This window comes from Acomys russatus, chromosome 6 (genome assembly GCF_903995435.1).
Source record: "Acomys russatus chromosome 6, mAcoRus1.1, whole genome shotgun sequence".
NCBI classification, from domain to species: domain Eukaryota; kingdom Metazoa; phylum Chordata; class Mammalia; order Rodentia; family Muridae; genus Acomys; species Acomys russatus.
The window spans coordinates 76,997,777-77,025,564 of record NC_067142.1 but is presented as its reverse complement, the minus strand read 5'-3'; the positions used below and the strand labels follow the sequence as shown (position 1 = coordinate 77,025,564).

Here is a 27,788-nt window from a genome sequence, read left to right as displayed (position 1 = left end):
GGTTTAGAGAATTAAGGAACAACGCAGAAAGTGGGGGAGTGGGTTGCTAGAAAGATGGTAACAGCCAGAGCAAAGTGGCATCTTCTAGACATGAGAAGGCTGGTGCATTCATGAACTCGCAGTAGCTATGGCTACGGAGACAAGCCTGCACAAGATGGAGCCAGTCAGCTTGCCAGTATGGGTAGGCAAGAGGCACATGAGACCCTTCCCCCAACTGAAGAGCTTTGGGCAGGTGCTGATGGAGAGAAGGTTGAGTTTCTTCAGCTGTGGGGCCATGGTAGAGTGCCCGTGCTTCAGTGTCCGGCCCTCCTCCCACATGCGTGTGTTGTACTAATTGTGCTAATTGTACAACTGCACTAGTTGGACTCGGTGGGTTATGAAGGAGGGGGAGTAGGAAGAGGAGAAAAAGAATGAAGCCGAGGTTGGGGAAGGTTGGAGAGGGGAAATGGGTGTGGTTATAATCTAAATATGTTGCTAAGGAATACAGAATTAACACGCACACACACACGTAAATAGTAAGTGGCAGGCCAGGATCATGAAGCTAATATGTGAAGGAACCAAGATACAGACACCCCCACACCCCCACCTGTGCCTCCTTCCATCCTCTGGTGTGACAACCAGAGATTGCTGAGTGAACGAACAACCCATGACTTGGCAATTTGTACACCCACTCTGGAAGGCTGTGAGACTTCCTGTATCGTATATCCTGTGCTCTCAACCGCCTCTTTCCTTATCTCTACCACAAGGCCACTGACACATACCATCACATACAAGGCCACTGACACATACCATCACATACAAGGCCACTGACACATACCATCACATACAAGGCCACTGACACATACCATCACATACAAGGCCACTGACACATACCATCACATACAAGATGCACAGATCCGGAACCACACATTCCTTCTTTAGAGGAAAAAGTGATATTTGTCACACATGCAATTTAAGTTGGTTTGTTTTTTTTTTTGTTGTTTTTTTTTTTTTTTCAGAAGAGAAAGACGTCATATTGTTCATGCAGTGTACTGTAAAATCTAGTGGCAAGCCCGCAGATTCTAGGGCGGATATGATATTCTATTATTCTAGGGAGAAAAGGTGTGAAATTGTATTTTAAAGGTCAGAGCCAAACTCAAAGAAAGAATAAGCAGGCTACCAAGATGAGACTTGATAGTCTATGACCATATAGTGGGGGAGGAGGTCCCCCTCAGTCATAGACCTAGGGGAGGGGAATAGGGTGAAAGTGGGAGGGAAGGAGGGAGCGAGGGAGGGAGGGAGGGAAGGAGGGAGGAATGAATGGGAGGATATAAGTGATGGGATAACAATTTAGTTGTAATCTGAATAAATTAATACAACTAAAATTAAATTAAAAAAAAAAAAGTCAGAGCCAAGTAAGCCGGTACACCCTTGAATCCCAGCCCCTGCAAGGCATAGGCAAGAGGGATGAGCACTCAAAGCCAGCCTGTGCTACATAGGAACACTGTGTCTCAGACACATCCACAGCAAGCCAGTGTACACATACAGACAGTGCTGTCTGCAGCAGGCAGTCTGCCCGTGAGGGGGAACCATAGCACTGGGCGTGGGAACCTTGATACCCAAGGAGTGGGGAGGATATATTTATACAGTGAGAACGTACCGCCAACGTGTTCGTTCGCTCACCTGGCGAATTGGAGGCTGTCCTAGGTCTATGAGTTGATGGGGTGGTGAGCAAGATTCTGCCCTTATCGCAAACAATGTGTTGCTGAAGGAGTGTCTACTGTCCTGGTAGGGTGTACGTAGAACGCGTGGCAACGATGTGGCAGCCAGAGGACGGCAAGGAAGGAGTGATGACATCATCTTAGCAGCCCTGCCCGAAGGCATACATCTGCACCCCGGGAGTTGCTGGTTCACAGTGTGTCTCCCTCACTCCAAGCAAGGCAGTCAGGCCCTTTAAAATGTCTATCAGTGACTTGGAGGTGAGGGCACAGGAGTTCCAGGAGGCCAAAGCTCTGCCTATTTCCTGTAAATTCCTGAGTTCAACAAAGGCAATACCGCTGCTGTGTGTGTGCTGTGCATACATTGGGGGTATGGTATGCGTATTTGTGTGGCAAGTGCAAATGCATGTGAGTAGTGTGTGTGTGTGTGTGTGCGTGCGTGTGTGTGTGATAAATCTGCTTATGTGCACATTATACACGCAGGGTTTGTGTAATGTTATGATGGCTATGTATGAAATACAGTATATATGATAGTGTGATAGTACGTATGGGTAGAGCGTATGTGGAAGTGTACATTCTGTACGGTAGGTATGTGTGAGAATGCATGTGTGATATGTTTTATGATAGGTATACGGTAAAAAGCATGCATTGTTACATGTGTATAACATGTATATAGCATGCATGTATGGTGTATGTATGTGGTGATTATGTGGCGTGTGTGGTACATGAGTGTGGTTGCTTTATGGTGGTATAGTACGCACATGTGGCATGTTTTATGGTAGGAATGTGATGAAGAATGGTGAATGCACATGTATGTGTATAAAGTTTGCTGTGTGTGTGGTGTGTTGAGTACATATGTTGGGACAGAAGTGACCATATGAGAGAATCAGAGTTTCTGTGAGTTGGAATATGCTGGAAATCCCAGACTCCCCTATACGGCTCCATTGCTACTCTGGAGGTCACAGAAGGCTCTCTTCCTGAAGGCTAGCACGTTACCAAGCTATGGGCCAAATTCAGCAGCCTGTGAACTTGTAGCCCATGTTGTAATTGGTGCATGTATTGTGTGTGTACATGTGTGACATGATCACGGGATGGCCAAGGCCGAACCATGAGCAGAAGAGACTTTGTGTTACTCTGGGGCTTTGGAAAACCCTAAGACCATGGGTGATGGAGACAGGGAGCCCCATGATAACTAGGATTGCACTTCTGCCAGCCTGGGTCAGTAGGGTGTGGAGTCAGTTTTAAGTCATTTAGCAGAAACCAAAACAGTTTTGTAATTCTGTACAGTCGACACCAACACACTGTGGCTCATCTATTATTCCTGTGCCCCCACAGTGAGAATAAGCCCCTTGGGAGCGGTGAGGCTGAGCCACCATCTGCAGGTAATGCTCAATTACCAAGAGTCAAGCCCAGGAGGGGCCTGGCACTGCAGGGAGGGGGCTAACAAGTGGGGCTGCACACACTAGGCGCAGTCACACTGAATAGAGACTGAAGTAAGATAAAGCAGATGACAGGGCAATCCCTGCCAGATGAACTCGTACCCAAGCCCCAGGTAGATGGATCCTCAGGTGGTGTGTTCCCACTCAACTGTAGAAACATGAACTTACATGTTTGATTATTTCCAATAATAAAACATGTCTATCCCACTGCTGTTCCTGCCAGGACAGCAAGCTCAGCCACTAGAGGGCACTTTGAGTAGCAGCTGCATACAGATACTCGGTCCATTTGGGCGAACAGCAGAGGAATGCAGTATAGTGAAAACTTCCGAGGGGGGTTGTGGGTCAGGCAGTAATGGGGAAAGGATTCCTTTAAGGGGTTCAGCCATGCCGTGGTAGTGGAAGTGTACGGGGGGTGTCTGGAACTTCCAGCATGTTCTGGAAGTTCAGTCACCTGTGGCATGTGAAGATATCCCACACCCCTGGGTCCTTCCCCATGGAACAGAATGATCACACACACACACACACACACACACACACACACACACACACACCATGTGGAGTGAACAAGAAACTGAACTCCTGCTTCAAATCCTGCACATTTCTTTGTGTGTATGCATATGCACATGTACATGTTCATGTACATGAGTGCATGCCTGTGGAGGGTACCTGTACACATATGTGATTGTGTGTGTGTGTGTGTGTGTGTGTGTGTGTGTGTGTATAGACTAGTGGACAGCTTCTGGTGTCATTCCTTAGACACTATAGTACTACGTCTCAGAGAAATAAAATGTTAAAAGGACTGTGTCAAATCGACAAGAAACTCGAATGCCTGCTATGCAGTAGTGTGAGAGATTGGCACAATAGGATTGCATACCTCATGTGGGTTTCCAGCTACGGCATCCCCAATTTCCCTGAAATCCAGACAGAAATGAATTAAACATGAAAAAGCCAGTTCAGATAACGGCTGGGTTTTTTTTTTTTTTTTTAAGGGAGAATTTCTTATTATGGGGGGTTTGATACCCAGGATTTTTAGTGCCTGCTCAAAAATATTGTATGACTGAACCCCTAAAAGGAACCCTTCCCCATTACTCCCCAACCCACAGCCCACCCTGAGATTTTCATGAGGTAAGGGCTTCCCTGCTCTCCCACAGGTTCTAGGATGCTGAACACAGTCAGCTCTGAGACACTGCCCCATTCACCCCAGTGGCTACTCTCCTCTCATGACTGAAGACCTCACTGCCAGAGCCTCATAGAGAGCGTGGAGCATGAGGGGTGAGTACATGGCAGGGGATACACAGTGTGTGTGTGTGTGTGTGTGTGTGTGTGTGTGTGTGTGGTAAGGATTTGTGGCATGACATATGTGTATGTGGTGCACATGGCACGTGGTACGTGAGACGTGTATATAGTTTCTGGGTGTCTATGTGGATACTCTGTGTACGATGTGTAGTGAGTAAGCGTAGTGGGTGTGTGTGTGTGTGTGTGTGTTATGTATCAGGGGTGTGTGTGCATACTGTGGTATGTGGTCTTGAAATGTATGCTGTGTGTTATGTGTGTAGTGTGTGTGTGTGCATGTCATGTGTGTATATGTGATGGAGTATATATAATGTGTGTGTTTTGTGTGCTGTAATCGATGCATGTATTGTGTGTGTACATGATACATGTGGCGTGCACGCTATACATATATGTACGCCTATAGTGTATATATGCTATGTACATACATTATATATAGTGGAAGGTTATAGATGCACACATTTAGTATGTATGACTAGTGTATTTCACACATGTATATACTATGTAGGTGGTGTGTGGTGTATATAATTGGTTTGCGTGTGTATGGCATATGTACTGAGGATGTGGGTAGTGTGTGCACACCCCTGGCCCAGATCTCATGAGCCTCACTGCTGTTGTTAGTGGCCTTTCTCCCCAGCCTTGATTTTTCTGCATGAGGAAATTCCTAGTCACATAGATCAAAACGGAGGCAGCAAGAGGCACACCTAGGGAGGGTCCCTGGGAGGTGTCATGCTTTCCAGACTTCCTCTAGAAGCATCAATCAAGATCTAGGGGCAGACCGCTCAGCAACGGGTGCCTCCCCATGCTGCACCACCACCTGTGGCCTGACTCAGAAAGCATCTCCCCACAAAGCAGACATACAGAGCCTTGGCTTTTTTCTCTGAGAACACCCTCAAGCAGAAGTCACCGTCCTTGAAGGGCTCAAAGGTGGACGGCACCACCAGGTACTGTCCTGGGGGGAGTCGGATCCTGCTGGACACCTCCCGAAGGTTCATGTAGGTGCTGGAGCGGGCAGAGGGCTGGTGGCCCAGGAAGAAGTCCTGGCCCAGGTGAGCATCCGTGTGACTCTCCAGCTGCACAAAGCAATGGACAGAGTCAGTTTCTCCTTGGAGCTCAGCCTGACCCTGATTTGGGATTGTTCACTGGAGCTAATCTCTAAGAAGCTGGAGGCTTTCGGTTCAGTCATGAGCTAGCTCACTGTGTCTCAACCATCAAGTGGATTTAGGGTGCCTACTGGGTGTCAAGCCCGATGAGGCTGTGGCCTTAATTGTGTGATGTTGGCCATCTCCTATGCCCTCTAGGCCTCCCCAGTTAAATGAAGGGCAGGACTCAGGGTATCTAGGGTGGGCCTTGCATAGTCTCCTTCATAATCCCAGAAGCAGCACTCCACAGCTGTCTCTGCAGGAAGAATGGCATTGACTCTCACAGCCCAGAGTAGAGGCTGAAGATGGAAATTTCAACCCTGGTCCTCAAGCAAAGCAGTCCGTGAGGTGACTAAAGCGACCATTCTCTGCAGAAGACAGACAGAGGAGACAGCTATCCGGGCCTGACTCTGGGTCCCTCCTGGCTTCATAGGAATCAGGACTCTGCTTCTGCAGAGAGGATGAGATAATCCTATGAATTTGCTGCAAGGCTGCTGTGTGACACGGGTTAATTACTGACTGCAGAGTGCTCCAGAATCACAGGTGCTGGCGTTGTTAGCACTGTATTTAACCCTCCCCAGAGCCCTGTATCTTTACAATCAATCTTTATACGATGCCTGTGACAGATGCAAGTGCAGGCAAGCTGCAAAAGCTGAAACATCCACCCTGGAGTGGTCAGTGTCCACGCATGCTCACCAGACCTTCCCTGGGTCTCAGTTCTGCTGATCGGGGGAAGGAAGTAGGACCACCTGTCCCTCTGTCACTGCCCTGGCTAGGACTCCTCAGGGATCCTCCCAGGTGGCAACTGGGGCAGCCATGGTGCTTGGGATTCCCTCTGAAAATGTTTACTCAGGTTCAGTTTCCATTCTTTATAGTGAACGTAGTGTGCACCAAACCATGCACCCTGGCTCTCCCCTCCATGATAAATAGCGTGAATCTGTGATCCAAGGGCAGAGAGGACCAGTAGTCTGCAACCTGGAAACACAGCCTGGTGCCTATGCCTATGAATCTGGCCTCTGTTGCTCTACCTACACCCCTGGTCAAGCTGAGAACCTGGGAGAAGAAAAGAGGCTGCAGCCTGGGACCCCACTGCATCATTAGTGCAACTGACTCCAGGTCAAAGCCCAGCTGTGGCTACACATTGGAGTCAAGGGGTGTCTATAAACCTACCATGCCTGTACTCTGCTGGCTCCAAGATGCAGCTATAACTTGCTTGGATGTAGTCTGTACATTAAGATTTTTAAGGCTCCCTAGGCTGCAGCTGAGATGATGCTTGGCCAGCAGACTCTGAGGAGGGGGGGCTTGCTTTGTGCTGACTGTGCTTTCCTGTGGGGCCATGCAAGTCCCCTCTCAGGAATCTTCAACTAGCTGAGGTATGTGATCCAGGGGAGCAAGACCCAGGAGGTCAAAGGCACCTCAAACTGTAAGGGCGCTGCTGATAGGATTCCCTAAGCCAGCTGTGAACGACTGAAGAGCGTGAGACAGGTTGGAGCAGAGAGGCTGGAGTCGGCACTTCCCTTTCTAATTAGCCATCAGGACATTTGTTTCTGCTGGCCAGACAGGAAGGAACCTACAGCATGCTGCAATCACCTTATTGAAACCAGGCCACCATGCACACAGGGGCAAGGGTCACCCCTGCTCCCTTCCTGAAGGGCCTGACAGGTGGGGTATAAGCTTGTTTTCACTGCCTCTCAAGAGAGCCTGTTTCCACTGCAGGAAGGAGCCAAAGGCAGCCATGCCCCTTCTTACCAGATGAAGACTGCCTCTGTCCAGGCAATACTCACGTACCTCCTTGGGAATCTGTAGAGCAAAAGACAGGAAGAGGTCACCTGAGAACTCACTCCCTTCGCGCATCTCTCCCTACACCTTGCAGACAGATCAGACACACAGGGAAGGAGTTCGTACTAAAATCAAAGTGTGGTGGGCATTGCTGAACTGGGAGGTGATCAGTGGACTCAAGGCCATATGCAGGCTGCTGAGCCCTAGAAATCTGGGGTGGGCTCCTACCCTTTACTTTGTTTCTAATTGTGTAATCTACCAGGCTCTCCCAAATACTTCAGAAGTAATAACATTTGAGTTTAAATTGAAGAGACTTCCTACACTGGCCTGTCAGATCAAACAGTTGGCTGGGAAAAAAAAATTCCGCTCAACCTGAGTCATAATTGATCTTGTCTTTGGTCATAGTGACCCAAATTGGGCCTGTAGGAGACTCCTCCAGGGTTTTTAATCCGGAACTAAAGAAAAGGCCCCTTCCTTTATGCTGGTAATGACATAGGCAATGTAGAAAGCTAGACTGGGCGAATGGCACTGGCGTCAGAGGAATGACAGCATCCTAACGGCCTCTGACCCCCTCGTCCCGAGCATCCTTTGCCTTGGCTTCATGAGATGGTGAATTCTTTGTCACCAGCACAGCTGCAGCTCTCTCGGGCACAACTGAAGAAGCGCACTATGGAGATGAGCTCTCAAACCCAGAGAGGGAGCCCTGTTATGCCCAGCCCTCCTGTGCCAGGCTAGAAAAGAGGACTCCGATCCTCCTGTGTCCTCCTCCTGCTGCCACTGCCCCTCAGGCTGTTTAAACCAGAAGAGCATCCTGGCTGTTCAGGCTCATTGCACAACTGCCTCCCTTCCATCCTGAGGGGAAGTAAGGGTGTCTGGCATCCTCTCAGCAGAGCCACTGTGGCCAAGGGACACTGGCACACCTCTAGTTTGGAGTTAAAAACACAATCAGTGGCACAGAGGCCTCCCCACCCCTGCCACGAGCTTTCCTAATTACCTTGGCTAACTTTCCCTCAACAACCTGGATGCTTCTGGCAATATGCTCTAAATCCACCTGGCCCCGAGTCTCCTGGGCCAGACAGGAACAGCCACTGCCCACACAGTGACTGGAAGGGCAGCCATCTGTGGAATGCCAGACCAGGAGTGAGTGGCAGGAGGAGGGCTCTTTAGCCTTCGGAATGCCTGGCGGCTTCTCCTGGCCACAGGTTTTCAACCTCAGGCTAGAGTCCTGTTTCAGATTGTTACAGGCAGAGAAGGCAGACAAAGGGGTGAAAATATGATATTCCTACTAGCCAAGCTATGCCCCACACTTTAGTTGCTCCCTGTAGCCCAGCTAATCCCCACATCCCAGCTCCTCCCCTCGCCCAGGCTGCTCCCCTTTACTCCAGTTGCTTCCTACATCCATCTCTTCAATTTAACTTTAAAACTGATCTGTTCACAGACTGTAAGCTGTAAATTATATGCCTCAAGCGACAAGAAGTAGGACCACAGATCACACACCCTGGAGTATTTTATTAACAGCTATAATTTGATACATGAAACTGACGTGCTGTGTGTATTATTTATTGATGCAAGCACCACACTATACACAGCTATTGGGGAAAAAAATGCTTTGTTGATCTGGCACAATGAGGGAGGCCTGAAGGATGAAGCACTGGCCACCGCCCCTGTGTGTTCACCCTGTAATTGCACCTGCCAACTGTGGGTTCTTTAAAACAGCCCCTAAATTTTAAGCTGTCAGGGAATACACGGCATCCCTTAAGGCTAGAATGTGCTTTCTTTTCCACCTTTGAAATATAGGACATCTTTTGAAGACCTGATCAAAGTCTCCACCCTCACCATGAAGAGCCCAGATCACTATGGTGGTACCACCATCACAGATCCCTCCTGCCTGTCACCAGCTGCATGTGCTGAGTTTCCATGCCTGATTGTGAGCGCCCTGAGGACAGGAGCTGTGTGCTGTTCCCTGGTGTTCCCAGCTTCTACATTGCACAGAGTAGGCACTCAGGCAAGTTTGCTGGGTTGGGATATGCATGCATCTAGATGGATATGGATTGGGCTGTTACCTCTGTAGGCAGTGGGGATAGGTTTGCAGTATTTATGTCTAGACAGAGCTAAGTCTAAGTAACAAGGTGCTTAGTTACTTTCAGTTCTTTTCTCTTGCTATTAAGTAGCAATTATTTTCCAATCTTCATTCTTCCAGTTACACACACACACACACACACACACACACACACACACACACACACGCACACACACGCACATGCACACGCACATTGTTAGTGTTGATTGCTAACTTGATAGACGGAGAATCACTTGGCAGATAGGACTGTGGACTTGTGGAAGATTACTAATTGAGGTAGAAGAGCCATCCACTGTTGCTGACACCATTCCTATCTGGGATCTTAGAATGTGTAAGTGCAGAAAGGGAGCTGGCTAGTGTGTAGGGACCGCCCTCCTTGTGTTTGCACACACAGTGTGACCAGCTGCCTCGAGGCCCCGCTCCCTCGACTTCTTCCTTCCATAGTGCATTATGGGATGATCTGTAAGATAAACCCTTCCTTAAGTTGTTTTGGTCGGGATATTTGACCATAGTCATAGGAAAGGAAACACACACACCATGCACACGCGCACACACACACACACACACACACACACACACACACACACACACACACACACACACCTGAAACCCTAAGTTTAAGAATAATAAATAGGGCTGAAGGAGGATGATATGGTATGAGCTTGGGAACGGAATTTTTCCTTGTTACAAAATATATTACTTCTTATTACAATGCTTATTTTATGTGCATTAATTTCTACTCATATGTTGGCCCTCCAAACAGCTCTGGGCCTTCCTGATTAGAACTGTATTTCCACCAAGAAATTTATCTGTAATAAAAACCATACCCAGAACCAAACAAACAAAAACTGTCCCCCTGTAGGATGCAGTGTATGGAGTCTTTGCTTGAGTAAAGAAGGGGACTGCAGCACGGTCCTGCCGAGATGGTCAAGACCTGAAGACTTGACTTACTGTATCTGGGAAATGAAGTCTACAGGAGGGTAGTTACTGGAGAATCCTGGCACTCTGAGCCAGGGACTGACCCCTGAGACAAGAACCAACTGTGTTCCTCAATCCACAGACTCTAGAACCAAACCAGGTTGTGTGGTTCTCTCAGCCAAGCTAGGGCCTTTTGTGTTCTAAGTGTCTCCCTGTGGCAGGGAGAAGGGACTGGGTACATTTGGCTTCTGTATCCAACCACCTTCCACAACTCTGAAGTTTCTTTGCCCCTCATGCTCTGGGCTCCTGTCCCTAGAGATGCCTCTTCTTGGATAAGAGCCTAATACACGCATTTACACTGAGTTCTCACTGACAGGCAATGTAATCAATTGCATGTATCGGTGTTAACAGAAGAAATTCCAACCACAGGGATGAATAACTATAGGACCCAGGACTCAGTACTCAGGAAGAGCTCTAGGATGTAAGAGAAGACAGACAACGTCTTATTGAGAGTACTTGAACAATAAGAAAGAAGTGCTCCGATTACTGACCAAAGCATTCCAATCAAAGACATCAGTACACTGTGACAGAGGAACCAGACTTAGTGTTACCTGGTAGATGGCGTAGCCTATGCTCAGCATGCCCTGGCCGATCCTCTTTTGACGCCTGCGATTCTTCTGCATCAGACCCAGGAGCACTGTACAGCAGGGTTCACTGGTGCCCTCCTCCTGGTCCTCATCCACCTTGTCCAAGTGGATTTTAAACTGGGGATTGGTCCAGTAAGTGGCTGGAAATCATCCAGGGATGGTGGTCCAACAGGGGTGAGGAGATGAAGAAGGAAAAATAAAAAAGAAAGACCCTCCATCATCCCAGTGAAAGATTAACGCTGGCCAGACTGCCTGGCACAGCAGAACAGGAAATAGGTCCTCCCACCTCCCTGTCCCACCCCCCAGCTAACCACTTAGAATGTCTGTCTTGTCTGAGTGGCAAACTCTGTGATCCTGTCATCCCAGGCTGCTCTGGACTGCCCCCAGGAAGCAATATCTTGCCTGCCTGGAAGTCTCTCTTTCTATTTTGTTCTTAGCTGAAGACTCTGCCTGGAAGGGATGCTCTAGGGAGATGTGTATCTCTGGGATGGATGAAGATAGAGTTCCAGATGAACCAAGGAAGCCTCTGCCTGAGAGCCAGAAAGCCACCGGACTGCCATGTGCTCCAGGAGAAGCCCCCACTTTGAATTTCAACCCCATGTGGCCCTGAGACCTATGCTCTGTCCCTCAGCCCAAGGAGCTTCCTGTGGTGCTCAGGGTTGCAGCATACTGAGGAGGAGACACATGCCCTTCCAGACAAGCCATTTAACAACGTAGGAGAAATCACAGTGTCATTAGGCACTCCTGCTGCACCACCTTTGGATGCTTTAAAAAGGCTTTCCTGAGCCCGGGGTTGGGGGAGTCAGGTGGCTAAGTGGGTAGAGGGTCTTGCTGTGCAAGCAAGAGGACCTGAGTTTAGATCCGTGTCAAAATGTCAGTGTGGCTATGCATCTGCCTGTAAATCCAGTGCTGTTGGGGAAGAGAAACAGGGGGATTGCTGGCCTTGCTGGCATAGCTCCAGGATCAGTGAGAGAGCCTGTCCCAAAGGAATAAGACACAGGATGATAGAGCCAGGTGGTAAGCAATACAGCTAGACACCTGATGTCTTCTGCAAGTGCACACACACACACGCACGCACGCACGTACGCACAAACCATCACCCCATACACACCCATGACACCTTTAGTCCAAAACACCTTTTGAAAAAGAACTCCTAACTTAGTAGCTACCCAAGCTGGACACAGGGACATTTAAGGGACCAGCCACAGACGCACAACCGTTCTATGACGGAGCTGACCAAGAGTATAATTGAAGAAGACGGGCCTGACAGATCCCACCATGCTAGGTGTTCAATTGGAAAGGAGTGTTTGTTGTAGGGAGAGGAACGGTTGTGGGTGTTTTCACAATCTCTACACGATGCTGCAATTCTATAAACCGGCACAGCATTCACATAGGTCCAAGGCTCATTCATTATTTCCTGCCCTAACAATGGGAGTACTTATTCAGTCTCTCTTTCCCAGAACCTCCATCTCTAGATTTTTTTTTTCACTCAAGGCACAGGTGTATATAGATTTTAAGATCATGTGTCTGTGGATTCCAGGGGAGACAGAAAATTTGGTAATTGTCTGTACTTACTTCATTACCAAGAGGCAAGAACAATCCATTTCCTCCTGACAGCTAGCTGGCAGCACAGACGGGATTATGATTTGATGTGTGCACATACCTTGGGCACCCCCTATGGTTCTGAGCTTCCAGAGTGAGCCACGTGAATTTCCTATGTCTTTTCTGAGAGCTTGTTAATGGCGAGCATATTTTAATTTCTCCCAAATGTAGCATTGCCGCAATCCCTACATTTTTTGTTTACTCCTTAACAGTACTAGAGGAAGAGAATGGGCCATAAAAATAATACATCCCATTTGTATAACACTGCACAGTTTACAAAGCGCTTCCCCGTGCACTCCGAGTTACAATGCTCACTGGGCCCCGGTGAGTCGGAAGGTGGGAATTATGAACTGTGGTGAGCACTGAGGAACTGATGTTCTAGAAAAAGGGATGTCCCCCAGGTCTCACAGTCATCAAGCTGACTGATGAGGGCAGGCCACCAGCTCCCCCTTCAGGTCTGTCAGCAGCTGCTCTCTGCAGCCAGATGAAGATGGATGGGAATGGAAGTAGGACCTTGTGCTCCCAGTCTGTGCCCACATCAGGGTGGGGGTAGGGGTAGGGGGTTACAATGCTGCTATTTCTACAGCATGCAGTGCTCTGACTGGAGAGAGAGTGGCTGCCCCTGGCTCCTGCACAGAGATGCAGAGTCAATCAACACAAATCAACAGAGCCACAGCAAGCCAGAGAAGCGTGAAGGTAAGGGAACTAGCAAGCAGGGTGCGCATTTTTCTTTCCTTTGTTTCTCCTGAGAGCTGTGGGGTCATTTCTCGGTTGTTTCTTCAGCCGCTGCCTCTGTGGACTCGACCTAGGAGGAGCCTTACACAAGGACATGTTAGTCATCTTGTAGAAACCAAGGAGGCCACCCTCACCTAGAGCAAGGTGAGGAACCAGAGGTAAGTCAGGGGTGGTGGTTTATAGAAGGACAGCTCCACCAGGGATAGCTCCCTGATGACCCCCCACAGAATGGAATATGACCCACACATAGCGCGTGTATGTCCATCTGTGACCCCCACAGCCTTACCCCTTAACTCTAACTCGGGTAATACAAAGCAAAGTGGCTGCCCTTCTGAGTGCAGCCCACAAGCAGTAGATTGTCTTCTGGTGTCATTAACTACTCTGTCCCCAAGATCAGTGGGGTGGTGTCAGCCACCTGCACTGGGTAGGGAAGGCACAAGCTCAACAGAAGAGCAGGAGGCCTTAGTGAGGTAGGGAGGGGGCCTGTCGAGGGGAGGCTGAAGCAAGGATGAGCTGAAGCGAGGCCTCAGATGGACAGCTGCAAAGCCACTGTCCACCCTTGCCGGCCTGACCTCTGAGCCAGAAGAGAAACAGGGTATCAGCTCCAAGGGCATTAATTATCCAGAGATCCATGTTAAAAGCCACGAAGCCTGGGGGGGGGGGGGAGGAAGAGCCGGGCGGCCTTACCTGGGTAGTTCTGGCAGCCCCCAGCTGTGGAGCCTCGTGTCCAGCGGCCGTTGAAGAGCACCAGGTTCCATTTGTGCACCTCTTCAGTGCTCAGAGAGTCCAGGGACAGGTTGCATATCTCCAGTCGGGAGAACTGCTTCAAGAAATCCAGAAAGGACATCCTGAAGAACAGAAGAACCAGAGGAGAGTGAGTCAAGTGGGCTGGACTGGAAGAGAGCTTAAAGGCCCAGGAAAGAGCTCTGTCTTCCAACAGCTGTGCGCTGACGGAATTCCCTTCCTACAGTCCAGTGACACAAACAAGAAGAGCTACAGTCCCCATGTATCACTGTGGTCAGTGTCTCAACTCCTAGAGAGTTTCCCTCCTGCACCTACCAGCCACGCAGAGTTCGAACCACCAGCCAGAGGAAACCTCAGGAGAAGATGCAAATGCAGCCCTCACCTCTCCGCTGGATGACAGCTAGGGCCACCAGATGCCCATTCCTGAGGAAATCCTCCTCCACAATATCCAGTGTGGAAATGTCCTCTAAGACATTCTATCTTCTGCAGAATGTGACCCCGCCCAACAAAGTAAAGAACCCTGTTTTGACTATAAGCTAGGCCTTAGTATTGGATTTGCGGGGAGGGGGAGAGATGTTGCATTGCTTTAGGCTCACAACAGGCAGACAGGCTGCTGGCCAGGCCGTGTTTTAAACACACGGAGCTGGGCTCCGATGCTTTAGGCATGAGACCAGAGGAAGAATAAGACTAGGGGAAGGGGCAGAGAAAAATAAAAGCCCTTGTATTAGGAATCTTGTAACACCCCTGGAAGTCCTGAAGACTGGCCCTCCTCTGTGCCTTGGGATGGGCTGAGACTCAGGGGACAGCCCTTCAGCGTCTCACCAGAACTCGCCATCCTCTGCTCTCTTGTCCAGCTCTTCCTTCTTCTGAGGATCTATGGAATTCCACTCAGGTGCACTTGTGGAGGGAAGAAAATGAGCCAGAGGTGGTCATTCCTGCGATGCAAGCTGTTTACCCCAGCTAGATGTCCCCCAAAGGACCACTAATGGGATGCACCTCCATCAAAGGAAAGGAAAGGAGAGAGACACGGGGCCTGGTGTGATGTGCTGGGGAATAAAGTCAAGGACAACGACTCCTGCAGGGGTGGCCTGGGCGCGCAGCAGAAATGTGATGGCTTTATTCTAATTTTCACTCTCTGGGTAAGTTTTACATTCCAATTAAGACTCACAGACCTCTGGCTGTAAGAATAAGAAGGTCCTGTCACAAGAAAGGCGTGTAGCCCTGTATCCATTAGTACCCTGTCACTCTCATCCTCTGTCAGACTGGGGCCCAGCCAGCTCTGGGTACACGGACACTGTCCACTTCCTACATCTACAGCTTTGATTATCAGGCCCAGTTTTATAAAAATCTCCATGAAGTAATGTCACACATTGTCCTGCTGGTGGCCTTTCTGTGACAACATCCATGTGCTTTGCTCAGGTGCCATCTACAGCTGCCTGACCTTTAGAGCTTTGTATTTTCCCGAAATACATGTGCAATATCTAGATAAGTGAACGGTGTTAGTATCAATCCTACAAACAAACAAAAGATCTTCCCTGAGCACGCTCAGCAAAACCCCCACTTCTCCCTCCCCAGCCGAGAGGACAGCCAGGCCCAGCCTCTCCCTCCTCCCCATTCCCCCCACCCCCTCCTGGCTTCTAAGTGCGTGGAGACCAGCAGCAGCATTTTGGGGTTTCTTCAAGTCATCAGAACAGTCATTCAATCAGTGGCGAGTCCCACAGTTGAGAGTTCTACAACTAATCTAATCTCCCAGTTGGCTTGATTTTTGTTGCTGTCATTGTCAGTTGAAACCTCTAAAGAACACAGCTGGAGGCTGGCTGAGTTTAGACTTGTCACTTCAGAGTTTCAGTGTCCTAGTTCTCCAACTTCTAGTGGATGAACAATAGCCCAAGATGCTCTCTGGCTGGCTGAAGACATAGGGGACATGGATCCCAGAGTTCAGCTATCCCAAGACCTCACCTCCTCTGACTGACTCCTCTCATCTGGCGACAGGCAGCCCAAAGGCTGACCTATCAGCCAGGGGTCAACACCTAGTCATGAACTCACGGTGTGAGGGGCACTCCCATCCATCACAACCTGGGTGTGCCATGGCTCCCAGGATCAAAGTTCTCACGACATCTTTGGTACCTCTTGGTACTGAAGAAGCAGTGTTTATGGCAAGGAAATATCAGATTGTAAGTGATTGACTTGACCTTGTAGCCCCAAGTGGGGTAGGCAGGGAATAGGTAAGCCTTCAGCACTAGACAAAAATCCCATGAAGGCGCCAAAGTTTCAAATGCCAGAGCAGAAATCCATAATCAAAAACGTCAGCGAAGGGGTTTCCACTCTGCTGTTCCCATCCTAGAACCATGGAATGCTCCTTCCGCAGCAGGCTGTGTAATCTACAGAGAGTAATTGCTGTGCAACCCACTGGGTCTCAGGAGGTGTGGGTGTGTCTTACACAACACCTTTGTCCAGGGATGGGTGAACACTGGGAGAGAGGGAGAGAGACCTACTTATCACTCCAGGCTCCCGACCACTCCACTTCACCCCACGGGTTCCTCAACCTGATGAGCTTCTCTGGGCGGCCATGGAAATCCACCTGCAGAGATCACACACAAAGGCAAATCGCCACACTCCTACTGTCTGAGTGTATGTTGGCACCCAGGGCTTTCGGCGTTTCAAATGTCGCTAAAAGACCACACTTTCATTTTCTTCCCATGCTTCTTTGTTTTGCTTAGTTGTTTGTGTAACTCTGGGTGTCCCGGAACTCTCTCTGTAGACCAGGCTGGCCTCAAACTCAGAGATTTGCCTGCCTCTGCCTCCTGAGTGCTGGCATTACAGGCATGCGCCATCAAGCACTTCCATGCTTGTTTTTAAGCTTTAGTCAAGTGTTTTGTTATTGTTGTTGTTTTCACAAGAGAATGAAGAGTAAATCTACTTCAAAAAACAACTATATATCTAATTAAACTCAGTTTTAAATTCTTGGAGTTGATTAAGTTGGAGCTTATTCTGAATAACAGGGACAGAATTCTAATAAGTGTCCCCTAAACAAAACCAATATTATACAAGTTGACATTTATCTATTTATTTATTTATTTTTGGTTTTTCAAGATAGGATTTCTCTATGTAACCTTGGCTGTCCTGGAACTTACTCTGTAGACCAGGATGGCCTCAAACTCAGAGAAATCTGCCTGTCTTTGCCTTCTATGTGCTGGGATTAAAGGCATTCACCACCACAACCCGGGCAAACATTTTTTAATTGCCTACCACCAGATTAGGCACAGTGCTAAGCATTTCAAACGCACAACTGCTGTATTTAAACTTCACAGTTTGACTTCAAAAATATGAGACTCAGAAAAGCTCAGCTATTCAAGATTACCTGGTTAGTTGTATAGCTAGCCCTTCCTGGAGAAAACTCATAAGACTTAGGAAGTAAATGAAACTTAGAGTCCCAGGAAGTTCCTGAAAGCTACAAGATTCACAAAGCCCCTCCCTGCAGTTATAAAAAGCAATAGACAGTTGCTGGGCAAGCAGAGATTCTTCAATGAGTGCTGCCTCCAAGTCATGCAAGGAGCTCCGGGGGATGCACTTTTCATGTGTTACCACCCTTGCTGGATTTCTGGTGATGCAGCTGCATTTAAGTCATCCACACTCCTGTAAGTAACCCCAAATATAACCCCTGGTTCACTGTTGCAGGTGTGGTTGGTCTGTCGCTGGTGCCTTCTCCAGGATGAGTAAATGTTTGCTTATGTCTCTCCAGAAGAAGGGTAGGATCCCAGCAGATTATCTCCAAAGCCTAACTGTATAAATGCCCTTAGAAACTTGTGGTGAATTTTTGTTACTGCTGTCATGGGGTTTGCAGGTGGAACTCTCAAAAGACTAAAACATGAAAAAAAAAAAAAAAAAGACTAAAACATGAGATGGGGTTGACATCTCTCTTCCGAGCCTGAGTTCAGTCTTCTGGTGTGAGATCTCATTCTCTCGGGACTGGGTTAGTTGCTGTTAGAAAGCAGATCCAGCCTGTCTGGTTTGTATCTTTTCTGTGCCCATTTACACTCCTACTTGGTGCTGTTAGGAAGAAGCATGTAAGCTACCCAGTATTAGACTTGCCAGGCTCCAAATGCATGAGATAAAAAACAAAAAGCCTATTTCACCCAGAATCAGGTATTGGGTTATAGTAACTGCTTAGTAAACTACTACTTAGTAAACACACAAATACGGTCCCCCATGCACCCCTGCACACATGCTGATACTCGCATATACACATAAACATGTCAGTCTATTAGTCTTTCTCCTCATCATTTCTATCATGTGCTAGCCCTGATTTTCCTCATACAGATTCTATTCATGTTTATGGAGCTGTCTTGAAGAATACCACATTTGGTAGAGAGACGTGTAGTAACTGTTGTCACCACTGCAATAAGCAGCAAGAGATGGAGTGCTGGTGTGTGGCTGTTTCTGCATTCACCACTGGAAAACTCAAAGAAAAATTTCATTTCTCAGTTGTAGTACTGTCTAGATTGATATATTTTGCCTTAGCCATATCATATCCACTTATATCTATGCTTTTAACCATAAACCAAACCATTCAAATCCTATTGTGACAGAGTTAGACCATATGAAATAAAATCATGACTGTTCTAGGTCATACTGGGGCCAGAGAATGAGGAAGATCTATGTGCCTTCTCATTATTAAATATTATCCTGAACCCTAGAGTAGAAACTGTGTCTTCTTTGAGGGTCTCCTGTGGTTTTATGCTGCTTTGCCTGCATAAACATCTGTTTGGGATGTGTGCAGAATCCAACTGAATGTCCCTATAACTTTTCTGACCACACATCAGGAAAGAGTTATAGTCCTTTAAAACCAGAGAGCTAGAGTTCAGGGAGTCTCAGATGCTGTCCTCTGAGAAGCTAAGAGTTGGGGAGCCCTGCAGTGAACACAGGTTAACTGCACATCTGTCCAGGACTCTGAATCCAGAGAGAAAATTGCCCTGTTCACGCTGGAAAGCACAAAGCCAACTCAAAACCCCTCAGTGTCCTATCCCTCAGCCTTCTCCTGAGGATACCCCAGACTTCTGCTGTCATTTGTATTAACCCCTTCCTACCTCTTCAACTCCAGTAACGGAGTATGCATGGCCCTTAACCAGCTTTTGCCTGGTGGTGGCTTCTGCTTCGGCTGCGCTTGAGACCTGGGTCAAGGAGAAAATCCAATCAGAAAGGCTGACCCTGACCTTATTGGAGCCAGCACTACACTGCTTTCTAAAAGTACAGCACCACAGCCAGGGATCACCCAGGTAGGAAGAGTGCATGGGTGGCCATGAGCCACAGGCACAGAGACCCATCTCTAGTGAACTGGCAGGCACTGAGTGGCTGTTAAGCCTGCAATGCTACTCAGCGCATAGTCATGCTGCCTCAAAACAAAGCAAACAAACCGAACTACCCAGGATGACAGCCAAAGAGGAAAAGAGACAACATGGACGGATGGATAAAATCCAGCCCTTGGGCTGGTGGTGTCCAGATCTGATCGCTCAGGCCACATTGGTGACCCATACAGCCAGCCTTCCTGTCAGGGCTGGACCCTCCACTTTTCTTCGTGAATCTCCAAGTTCATCAAATATCGTCAGCTGCCATGTTTGTTTTCCCAAAGACAGAGCTGATGAAGCAAAATGATGGTAGTAGCATCTAGGGCCCAGGGGACGGAGCTGTGCTCTAGGGATGAGTCCAGCCGTACTAAAGAGGCTCCGACAGTTACCAGCAAGACCAGCCCTAGCTCCCACCCGCCGGTTCCTGTAAATCAGTGTGCCGCCAGACAAAAGAGACAAGAAGAGTGTGGAGGCTCACATCAATGGAGCAGCCCAGCAGAGAGCCTGCGCAGAGGGCCTTCCGGATGATGTTGTACAGGTTGCCTGGAGGCTTCCTCAAGTCGTAAAACTCAGAGATGCCACCTGTGAAATCCTCAAACCCCTCAATTGTGGAGCCTCCAGTAAGAGCTTCATAGGAACCATTGAGCCTGTTTGAAAAGAAAAAAAAAAAAAAAAGCACCATCCACAGTCATAAGCAACCCCAATAAGGGAACCACTGGCCATGGAAGGGGACAAGGCCAGGACACAGGCTAAAGACCCAGCGACAGACTTGGGCCGGTTTTGACAAGGAGTCTAGAACACACAGAGACTACTGCTTCAGACAGACACCCTAAGATTTCAGATCCTCAGGCAACCCTTCTTCACCCCACTCCCCTTCACAACCAAGGGTAGCCCTTCTAGAATTGGCCTTGACTGCTCAGGTTTCTGGGTTGTTCAGGCACAGACAGGAATGGGAAACTCTCCCTTGAAGCAGGGGAGCATCTGCTAAGGATTGCCATAACAGAACTGAAGTTACTGGGCTGTCAGAATAGAGTGACAGCAAACAAGACTAATTCAAAGAACCCTAAAGTAGCCTCTGAGCTTTGAGTGTCAATCAGGAAAAGTGGCACCCAAGGAATGAGCAGAAACTGTTGAGTTTGGTAGCTAAAAACATTTCTTCTTCTTCTTCTTCTTCTTCTTCTTCTTCTTCTTCTTCTTCTTCTTCTTCTTCTTCATTGTCATCATCATCATTATTTAAAGCATTCATGATGCTCTAAGATCTTACCTTGGAGCCTTAGAGAGGAAGAGATAACAGCAAGAGAGATACTCTTATGAGACAGAGCTGGGGTCTTTAACATGTATGTATGCGTGTATGTATGTATGTATGTATGTATCTTATTTATGTCTGTGATATTGGGATTTGAACTAGGCTCTTATACATGCTAGGCACGCACTCTATCACTAAGCTACATCCCTAGCCACAGAGGTGAGATCTTAAACTCTCAGCTCAAATTTCCATTTCTCTTCAGAGGGGGGCTTTCTGTATAGTCTGTGGATGTCTGGATGCTGGCCCACCGAGTGGAAGGGCAAGAAGAGCCTTCAGGGCGGCTCCTGGGTCTTCTGGTCCCTTACCATCCCACTTACTTGGCATAAGCTTTCTCCAGCAGAGCACTCCAGAATTCATTGCCCTCTTCTGAGTGTAGAAAGAGCAGCTGTCCATTCTTGGTGGGGAGCCTGTCGTCGATGACCACCTCCACCCACTCTCCGTACTGCCAGAACTAGGGATGGGAAGACAAAACACTGATCACATGCAGACGCAGACAGAGCTCCTGGATGGGGCTTCTGGGGTCAGTAAACAAGTCTCCAATATTTGTGAGCCTTAACAGCCTAGAGAGAAGGATTTGAACCCCATCCACGCATAGGAAATGCCCCAGGCATCTAGAGGCATTTACTCTTTCTTTGAGTCTATAAGGAGAAGCTTGCTCAACATCATCCAGGGAGCCAAAGTGGGTAACTCAGACTCCCGTCTCCTGCTCCTTAGTCCAGAGTGATTCCCTCATGGCCCCGTGGCCCTGTGGCCCTGTGGCCTGGTGGCCTGGCGGAAGAAGGGAAGGGAATGGAGATGACTGGATGGATGTCTAAAGGGAAGGTTCTCAAACCAGAGCGTGCACCCAAATCCCCAGCGGGATAGTCTAACATCTTTAACTTGGCCTCACTCCCAGCATTTCTGACTCCGCAGATCTGGAGTAATATCTAAGATACAAAAGTAATGGAAAATATCAAGAAAAGGCCTAATACCTGGAAATGAAAAATGCCTGCATAGTTCTTCTGGAAGCTCTGGTCCCTGGGAACCACTCTGTAGAGCAGCTTCTCACTCAAGGTGAGGGAGGCAATGGCCGCCAGAAGCCAACAGTCTCCTGGAAGGAATCAGAGGAGACATTTACTGATCAGGCCAGGCCCCTCACTGACCCCATCACACCAGCACTTGTGTCTCTTGTAGACTACTCTCTTCCACTGTAACACAATTCCTGAGACGAGGGGTTATGTCTAAACAACAGGAATGCATTTATCACAGTTCGAGAAGCCGGCAGAATTGGTGTTGGAGAGAGCCACCCGCTGCTTCCACTTCTCTGCCTGATGCATGACAGAAAAGTGAATTGGCAAAGGGACCCGGCTGGTGCTTAAGGCCTATCTCTTAGTATGGACATACTGGCCGTAGGATCTGTCATTGAAACTCGGAAGGACACACAGTCAGCTAAGGGCACCACACCGCCCTCCTAAGTCATGCAGGTGGGGTCTCTGCTGGCTGAAGGGCACACACATTCAGCTTGTGAGGCCTCGCTGAGAGGCTTTCGCTCAGGCATGAAAACTGTCTGCTCATCCTTACTGCTGTGCCTCCCTTGTATGCTGACCACCTCACGGTTCCTAGGCTCCCAACCGGTGGAATGGAAACAGAAATGTCATCACCCTGACTAAGTTTGGTTGGGAAAACCCTTGAACCTATTCAGCCAGGACATAAGGCATGCAAATGAGTAAGTGAGTGATCAATCCTTTCCACTATGGCCTGGGGTAATGCCAGTTGATTCTGTATTATCTGTGTGGAGTGCGATGGTCTTTTTATGTTTCAGAGTTCACTGTGAGAGCCTTGGGTTCAATACCCTTGAGATACTGATTAGCATGAAATCATCATAATTTGAAGCAGAAGAAATGAAAGTCGAGAGAGGTTAAACATCCCAGGGCTTGGTGTTGGTCACTTCGAACAGCTGAGTAAATGTGAAAGCAAATAGAAAACTCCCTTCTGTGTGAGACAGACCACTCAGACCCCTGAAAACCACCTCCTGAGACAGCATCACTGACTCCCGGTGACATCAAATGATGAGCCCCAGGCTCTGGGCACCTGCTTTAACCTCCTGAGCTGGAGAGACTGGTGTCTTGGAAGCTGGAGAATGCTGCTCATGCCTGTGTAGATGCTTGTGCCCTGTAGAGTATGAGGGCACAATGCCCTTGGTGTCCCCCACACTGTGTAAAACAGTATGCCATCTTACTGGCCAACCTCACCTCTTTCCAGCTTCACTGAGGATCCCAGGCCCCAAGAGTCTAGGATTTACTGAAGCAGTCTTGGTTTCTCTTATTCATGTGGCTCTTCTAGTTCTAATTCCCCCTTGTGTGCTCCGGGCATCAGTGTCCCCATATGAAAAGTAAGAACGTCCCAACCTTAGCCAGAGAAGCCCCTTTCTGCAGTGGGCACAAGTACAGACTCAGTGAGTCAAAGTGCGGAGACTAAGTGACTGCTGAGTGTTCAGCCCTAAGTGGGATATATATATCAGTCCTTCCCCCAGGAAGGCTCCGCAAATATTGTGGGAGGCAGAGATCAAAGACTATACAAGGCAGGAGGTAGGTTAGAGCGCTGTAAAATGCTTCCAGACGTGGTGTGGCCACTGCACTTATGATGTCACAGCAGCTCTGGTTCCTGCACAGGACCTGGACAAAGCCAAGGCAATGAGAACGTCAGCAGTTCAGCAGAAAGTACCAGCTAGACACGGTGGGTTATAATTGCTCAAGAAGAGAGGAAGGGAGGGAGGGAGGGAGGGAGGGAGGCAGGGAGGAAGAGAAGGAGGAGGAAAAAGAAGGAAGGAAGGAAAGGAGGGAGGGAGGGAGAAAAAAAGGAGGAGTCTAAAGAGATGGCTCAGCAGTTGAGAGCACTCGCTGCTCAGAAGACCCAGGTTTGGTTTTCAGCACCCACATGGTGTCTTACAACACTCCTTAACTCCAGTTCCAGGGATTTTATGCCCTCTTCTGATACACACACACACACACACACACACACACACACACACACACACACACACACACACGCACACACACACACGCACACACGCACGCACACGCACATGTACACACAGTGCACGCAAATACATGCAAGCAAAAAACACATATATGTAAAATAAAATAAATCTTTAAAAAGTGGCAGGACATGAAGGTGGGAGGGGATGTGCTGGTGGGTGTCTTGGAAGAGCGGAACACTTTGCAGTGGGGGTTCATGGATGAGATTGGGGTAGGCATGATCAAGAGACATTATGTGCATATTTGTGTCAAATAATAGATAAAAGATATTCTAATAAACAAACAAACAAATAAATATTCTTAGCCTCCCCCATGCAGTCTGAGATTAAAGGCCTGGCAACATTTAAGGACTTTCCAGGCTCATGTTTCAGCTCAATGTTCTCATCTTAACCGTGGGCATAAATAAAGTTGTTTCTGCAGCCTAGGAGTGAATTGAATGCACTTGTTTCTCCACTCTCAGACTGCGTGAGCATGTAGTCAGTAAACTACGACCCAGGACCCACCTCTGAGGGTCTAGCAACACCAGGAAAAGCTCCATCCCAATTTCACGCCAGCCTTTCTCAAAACACAGAGGCTCAAAACTATATCCCAAATGAATTTTTAGACACACACACACAGAGAAAGACAGACAGACAGACAGACAGACAGACAGACAGAGACAGAGAGAGACAGAGAGACAGAGAGACAGAGACAGAGAGATAGACACACACACACACACACACACACACACACACACACACACACACACACGCATGCAATGCACACATGCACACCTACTTTTCTATCCCTCAGATGATTACAGGGATTCAAGATGAAGTTCAAGGTGAAACGAGAGCTGGAGCTTGATGGCTGCACTGGGCTGGGCTGCTTCTTACCACAGAAGACGCAGCAGGGTGGTACCTCATTGAACAAGCAACTCCCCAAGAGTGGAAAAAGAAAACAGACCCTGCCTCCAAGTTACCGTCCCCCCCCCCCCAGCCCCAGCTCAGTTTCTTTCTATGAACTCATTTATAATGTCATTTCTATGCCTTTCTTTGCTTAGGAACAAAATAAAAACCTTTCACACAGTGGCTCTGCCGTATCTGCCTGGTCTCTCAGCCGCTGTGAGTTTAGGCTCCAGGCAAAGTTGGAAAGCACAAAGTGAACCCCAATGGCTTTTCCTGACTGATCTTTTCTTGGCATGTATGTATGTATGTATTTATATATGTATGTATGGTGCTTCCTGCCAGTTGAGTCTTCACCCTCCACACTAACCCTGCCTTAGGGTCTACTCAGATGGCACCTCTTTTGTCCCTTTTTCTGGAGACATCAGTTATCCCTCTCAGCTGATTATAGAACACAAGCTGGACCTCCAAGTCCACTGACACGGAGGCTCCATGGTGGCATGTCCCTTGTCATCATCCCTGATGAGCCCCACATCCCTCCCTGCATAGGACTTCTAGCCCCTACCAAGGCCATCTGGTAGTCAGTCTCTTGTCCCTGTCCCTTTCTGATTTCTCCCTGCCGAGAAGAAACATGGAATCTCTCCTGGTAGCATCCCAGCAGCTAAGAAATATTAGAGTACCCAGTGAATTTCTGACAAAGAAAAACATATAAGCAAATGACCAAAGGAATTTGTGAGTCGCATTTCTGTCCCTTTGGGAGTCAGCAATGGCACCTTGCATACATTTGCATCTGATGATCCCTGATCTGGGCTGACTGGAACAGGGCCACGCATCGAACCTCACAGACCTCACAGATGACACCTGCATCACACCAAGACGCTTGGCTCCTCAAAGCTCTGTGGCAAAAGAAGATAGTGGGTGAGAAGGGCACAGTCCCCAGGCAAGGGACACAATGACTGCTCTGTGAGGTCTGAAGTGGGTGACTTCTCAAGGAAATCAGAAATGCTACTCAGGCCTCCTTAAACGGGTGACTCCAGCTCCCTTCTGGTGTGGAGATTCTCACTGCCAGTCTAAGCTGCTGCAACACCCCACAACAAGTACTTCATAGACACTAATGTAAGGCAGTCCAAAAAAGAGTTTAATATCTATCTATCATCCATCTATCTATCTATCTCTATCTCTATCTCCTGATATTTTATAGGGTCCACCAAGCTGCTGCAGTAATCACACAGAGATCCAAAGAAAGGCCATAGGTGTAGACATTTGGAACCCTGCCAATTACTACATGAAGTGTGTGTGGACCCTCTTGACAAGGATGGTTTTTCTAAAGTGCCCAAATAAATGTGCTTCCTTTCAAAGGTACTCTTAAAATGACAGGCATTTACTCTCCTGCTTAAAACATCTCAGACACTTGTTTGAGGGAACTACCTCAAAGCCATGGCACCTCGATCTTTGAACATAGTTTTGATTTCCAGAAGCAGTCGTGAAGCTTTGGGGTTCATGTTTGTTGGCAAATGAGGTAGACCAGGAAGCTGGGAGCTGTCCCCACAGGCAAATCTCTTATCTCTAGTCACCTTCCAGCTAGTGGTCACCACAGGTTAGCAGTCCCAGGAGTTTAAGTTTGAAGTGGGACTTTGATAATAGCACCTGTTTTTCCTGATGAAGTGTGGCAGATTTGCCTACCAGAATTCTTCTGCCCTCCGCCCATCTCCTATCTGCTGACCTAGGAAGTCTGCCTTATGCCTGGAGATACGGAGGCATCTCATAAGCCTCAGGCTACAGTGTGGGATGAAAGTCAACATATTGGGAGAGCAGAACAGAAACCCAGTGTGTGTCTGGGTTTCTAAGAGCTAGCACAGAGCCACCCACCTCCAAACTCCTGTCACAGCAGACGTATCAGCTCCTCACCCCCACTTGTTTAAGGCATGGTTAGGTTCAATGATGCTTGCAGCCAACCTTTTCCTGATACACTAACAGTGTGATTAGTGTGCCTTATGAATTGGTTCTCAAAGAAGCTGCTAAGGCAGTTCTTTACAGTATCAGTATGAGGGCTAGTTGAACTATGCACATTACTCTGTATACTGGTTGGGCTGCCTGTGTTCTGGGGATGCTGGCTGGGTAGTTTGATCTCCACAAGGCATCATAGACTATGGAATTACAGAGAGTAACATTTGCATGGTACTCAGTCAACTCAAACAGGGAGGAGGGACATGCTGAGAAAGCCCTAGCACTCCTGGAACCCCAACAAACATGGCTATGCTTGGGGAGACAAGAAGAAGGCTTTTGTGAGAGACTGGGATAGGTTTAATTGCCAGTGTAACCCTGATATAACCATCTGGAAAGAGAGGCTTGGTGAAGAGCTGTCTAGATCGGGTTGGTCTTTAGACACACCTGTAAGGTGGGTGGGAGAGGGTTTTGATTATGGTAATTGATGTGGGATGGCACCATGCTATCCTTCGTGAGAGGGAAGAAAGCAAGCAGAGCACAGAATCGTACGTTCCTTCTGTCTGAGTTCTTGATGGTGGACGTAACCAGCTGCTTCGAGTGTCTGTCTTGACATCCAACCATAATGGACCAGAACCTGGAATTGTAACCAAATAAGCCTTTTCTTCCCTAAAGATACTTTTGTTGGCATATTTTGCCACAATGATGGGAAATGAAACTAAGACAGGGATATTGGCATCTCTTTCTTACTATAAAAAAATACCTGAGCCTGGGTGATTTATAAAGGAAAGGACTATAGTCAGCTCATGGTTCTTGCAGTCTGGGACATCTAAGAGCATGACACTGGTGAACCGTCTCTTGCTGTTTCAACTCATGGCAACAAGCAGGAGGCAAGTGGATGCATGCAGAGGAGAGGGAGGAAGCCCCGTGTCCTGTGATGGCTAACTCGCTGTGCAGAAAAAAAAAAAAATCACCAATCCCTCTAAATGACCTCATTGCCTGAATGACCTCACCTCTCCCAAACCATCACAATTCAAGAGTCTCGGTGGGGACGGACTTTCCAAACTACAGCAATTGGAAAGAATTGTTCTGAGCCCAGACGATGTGGGGAGGGAGAGAGAGGCACAGAGACAAAGATACAAACTACAGACTGAGAGACAAAAAGAAAAGTATACACAGAGTACCATGTGTTGTCAAGGAGATGAGGATGTGAAAGTGG

The 27,788-nt window shown here is 48.1% G+C and overlaps 1 protein-coding gene across 3 annotated transcripts in view; it reads right to left on the bottom strand.

Moving 5' to 3' along the window:
- Nucleotides 1-27,788, bottom strand: part of Capn8 (calpain 8) — a 68,554-nt gene that overhangs the window by 13,268 nt on the left and 27,498 nt on the right. Inside the window, exons 3-13 of one of the 3 annotated variants that reach the window (XM_051148056.1) lie at nucleotides 21,696-21,814; nucleotides 21,042-21,175; nucleotides 19,897-20,065; nucleotides 19,161-19,244; nucleotides 16,569-16,654; nucleotides 14,896-14,970; nucleotides 14,017-14,177; nucleotides 10,957-11,132; nucleotides 7,357-7,368; nucleotides 5,288-5,499; nucleotides 4,011-4,047 (exon numbers count right to left, since the gene is read on the bottom strand). In XM_051148056.1, the coding sequence (XP_051004013.1) occupies nucleotides 4,011-4,047; nucleotides 5,288-5,499; nucleotides 7,357-7,368; nucleotides 10,957-11,132; nucleotides 14,017-14,177; nucleotides 14,896-14,970; nucleotides 16,569-16,654; nucleotides 19,161-19,244; nucleotides 19,897-20,065; nucleotides 21,042-21,175; nucleotides 21,696-21,814 (1,265 nt within the window). Of the gene's footprint in view, nucleotides 1-4,010; nucleotides 4,048-5,287; nucleotides 5,500-7,356; nucleotides 7,369-10,956; nucleotides 11,133-13,160; nucleotides 13,411-14,016; nucleotides 14,178-14,895; nucleotides 14,971-16,568; nucleotides 16,655-19,160; nucleotides 19,245-19,896; nucleotides 20,066-21,041; nucleotides 21,176-21,695; nucleotides 21,815-27,788 lie in introns of those variants that run through there. The other 2 variants (XM_051148055.1, XM_051148054.1) reach the window with 2 other exon arrangements.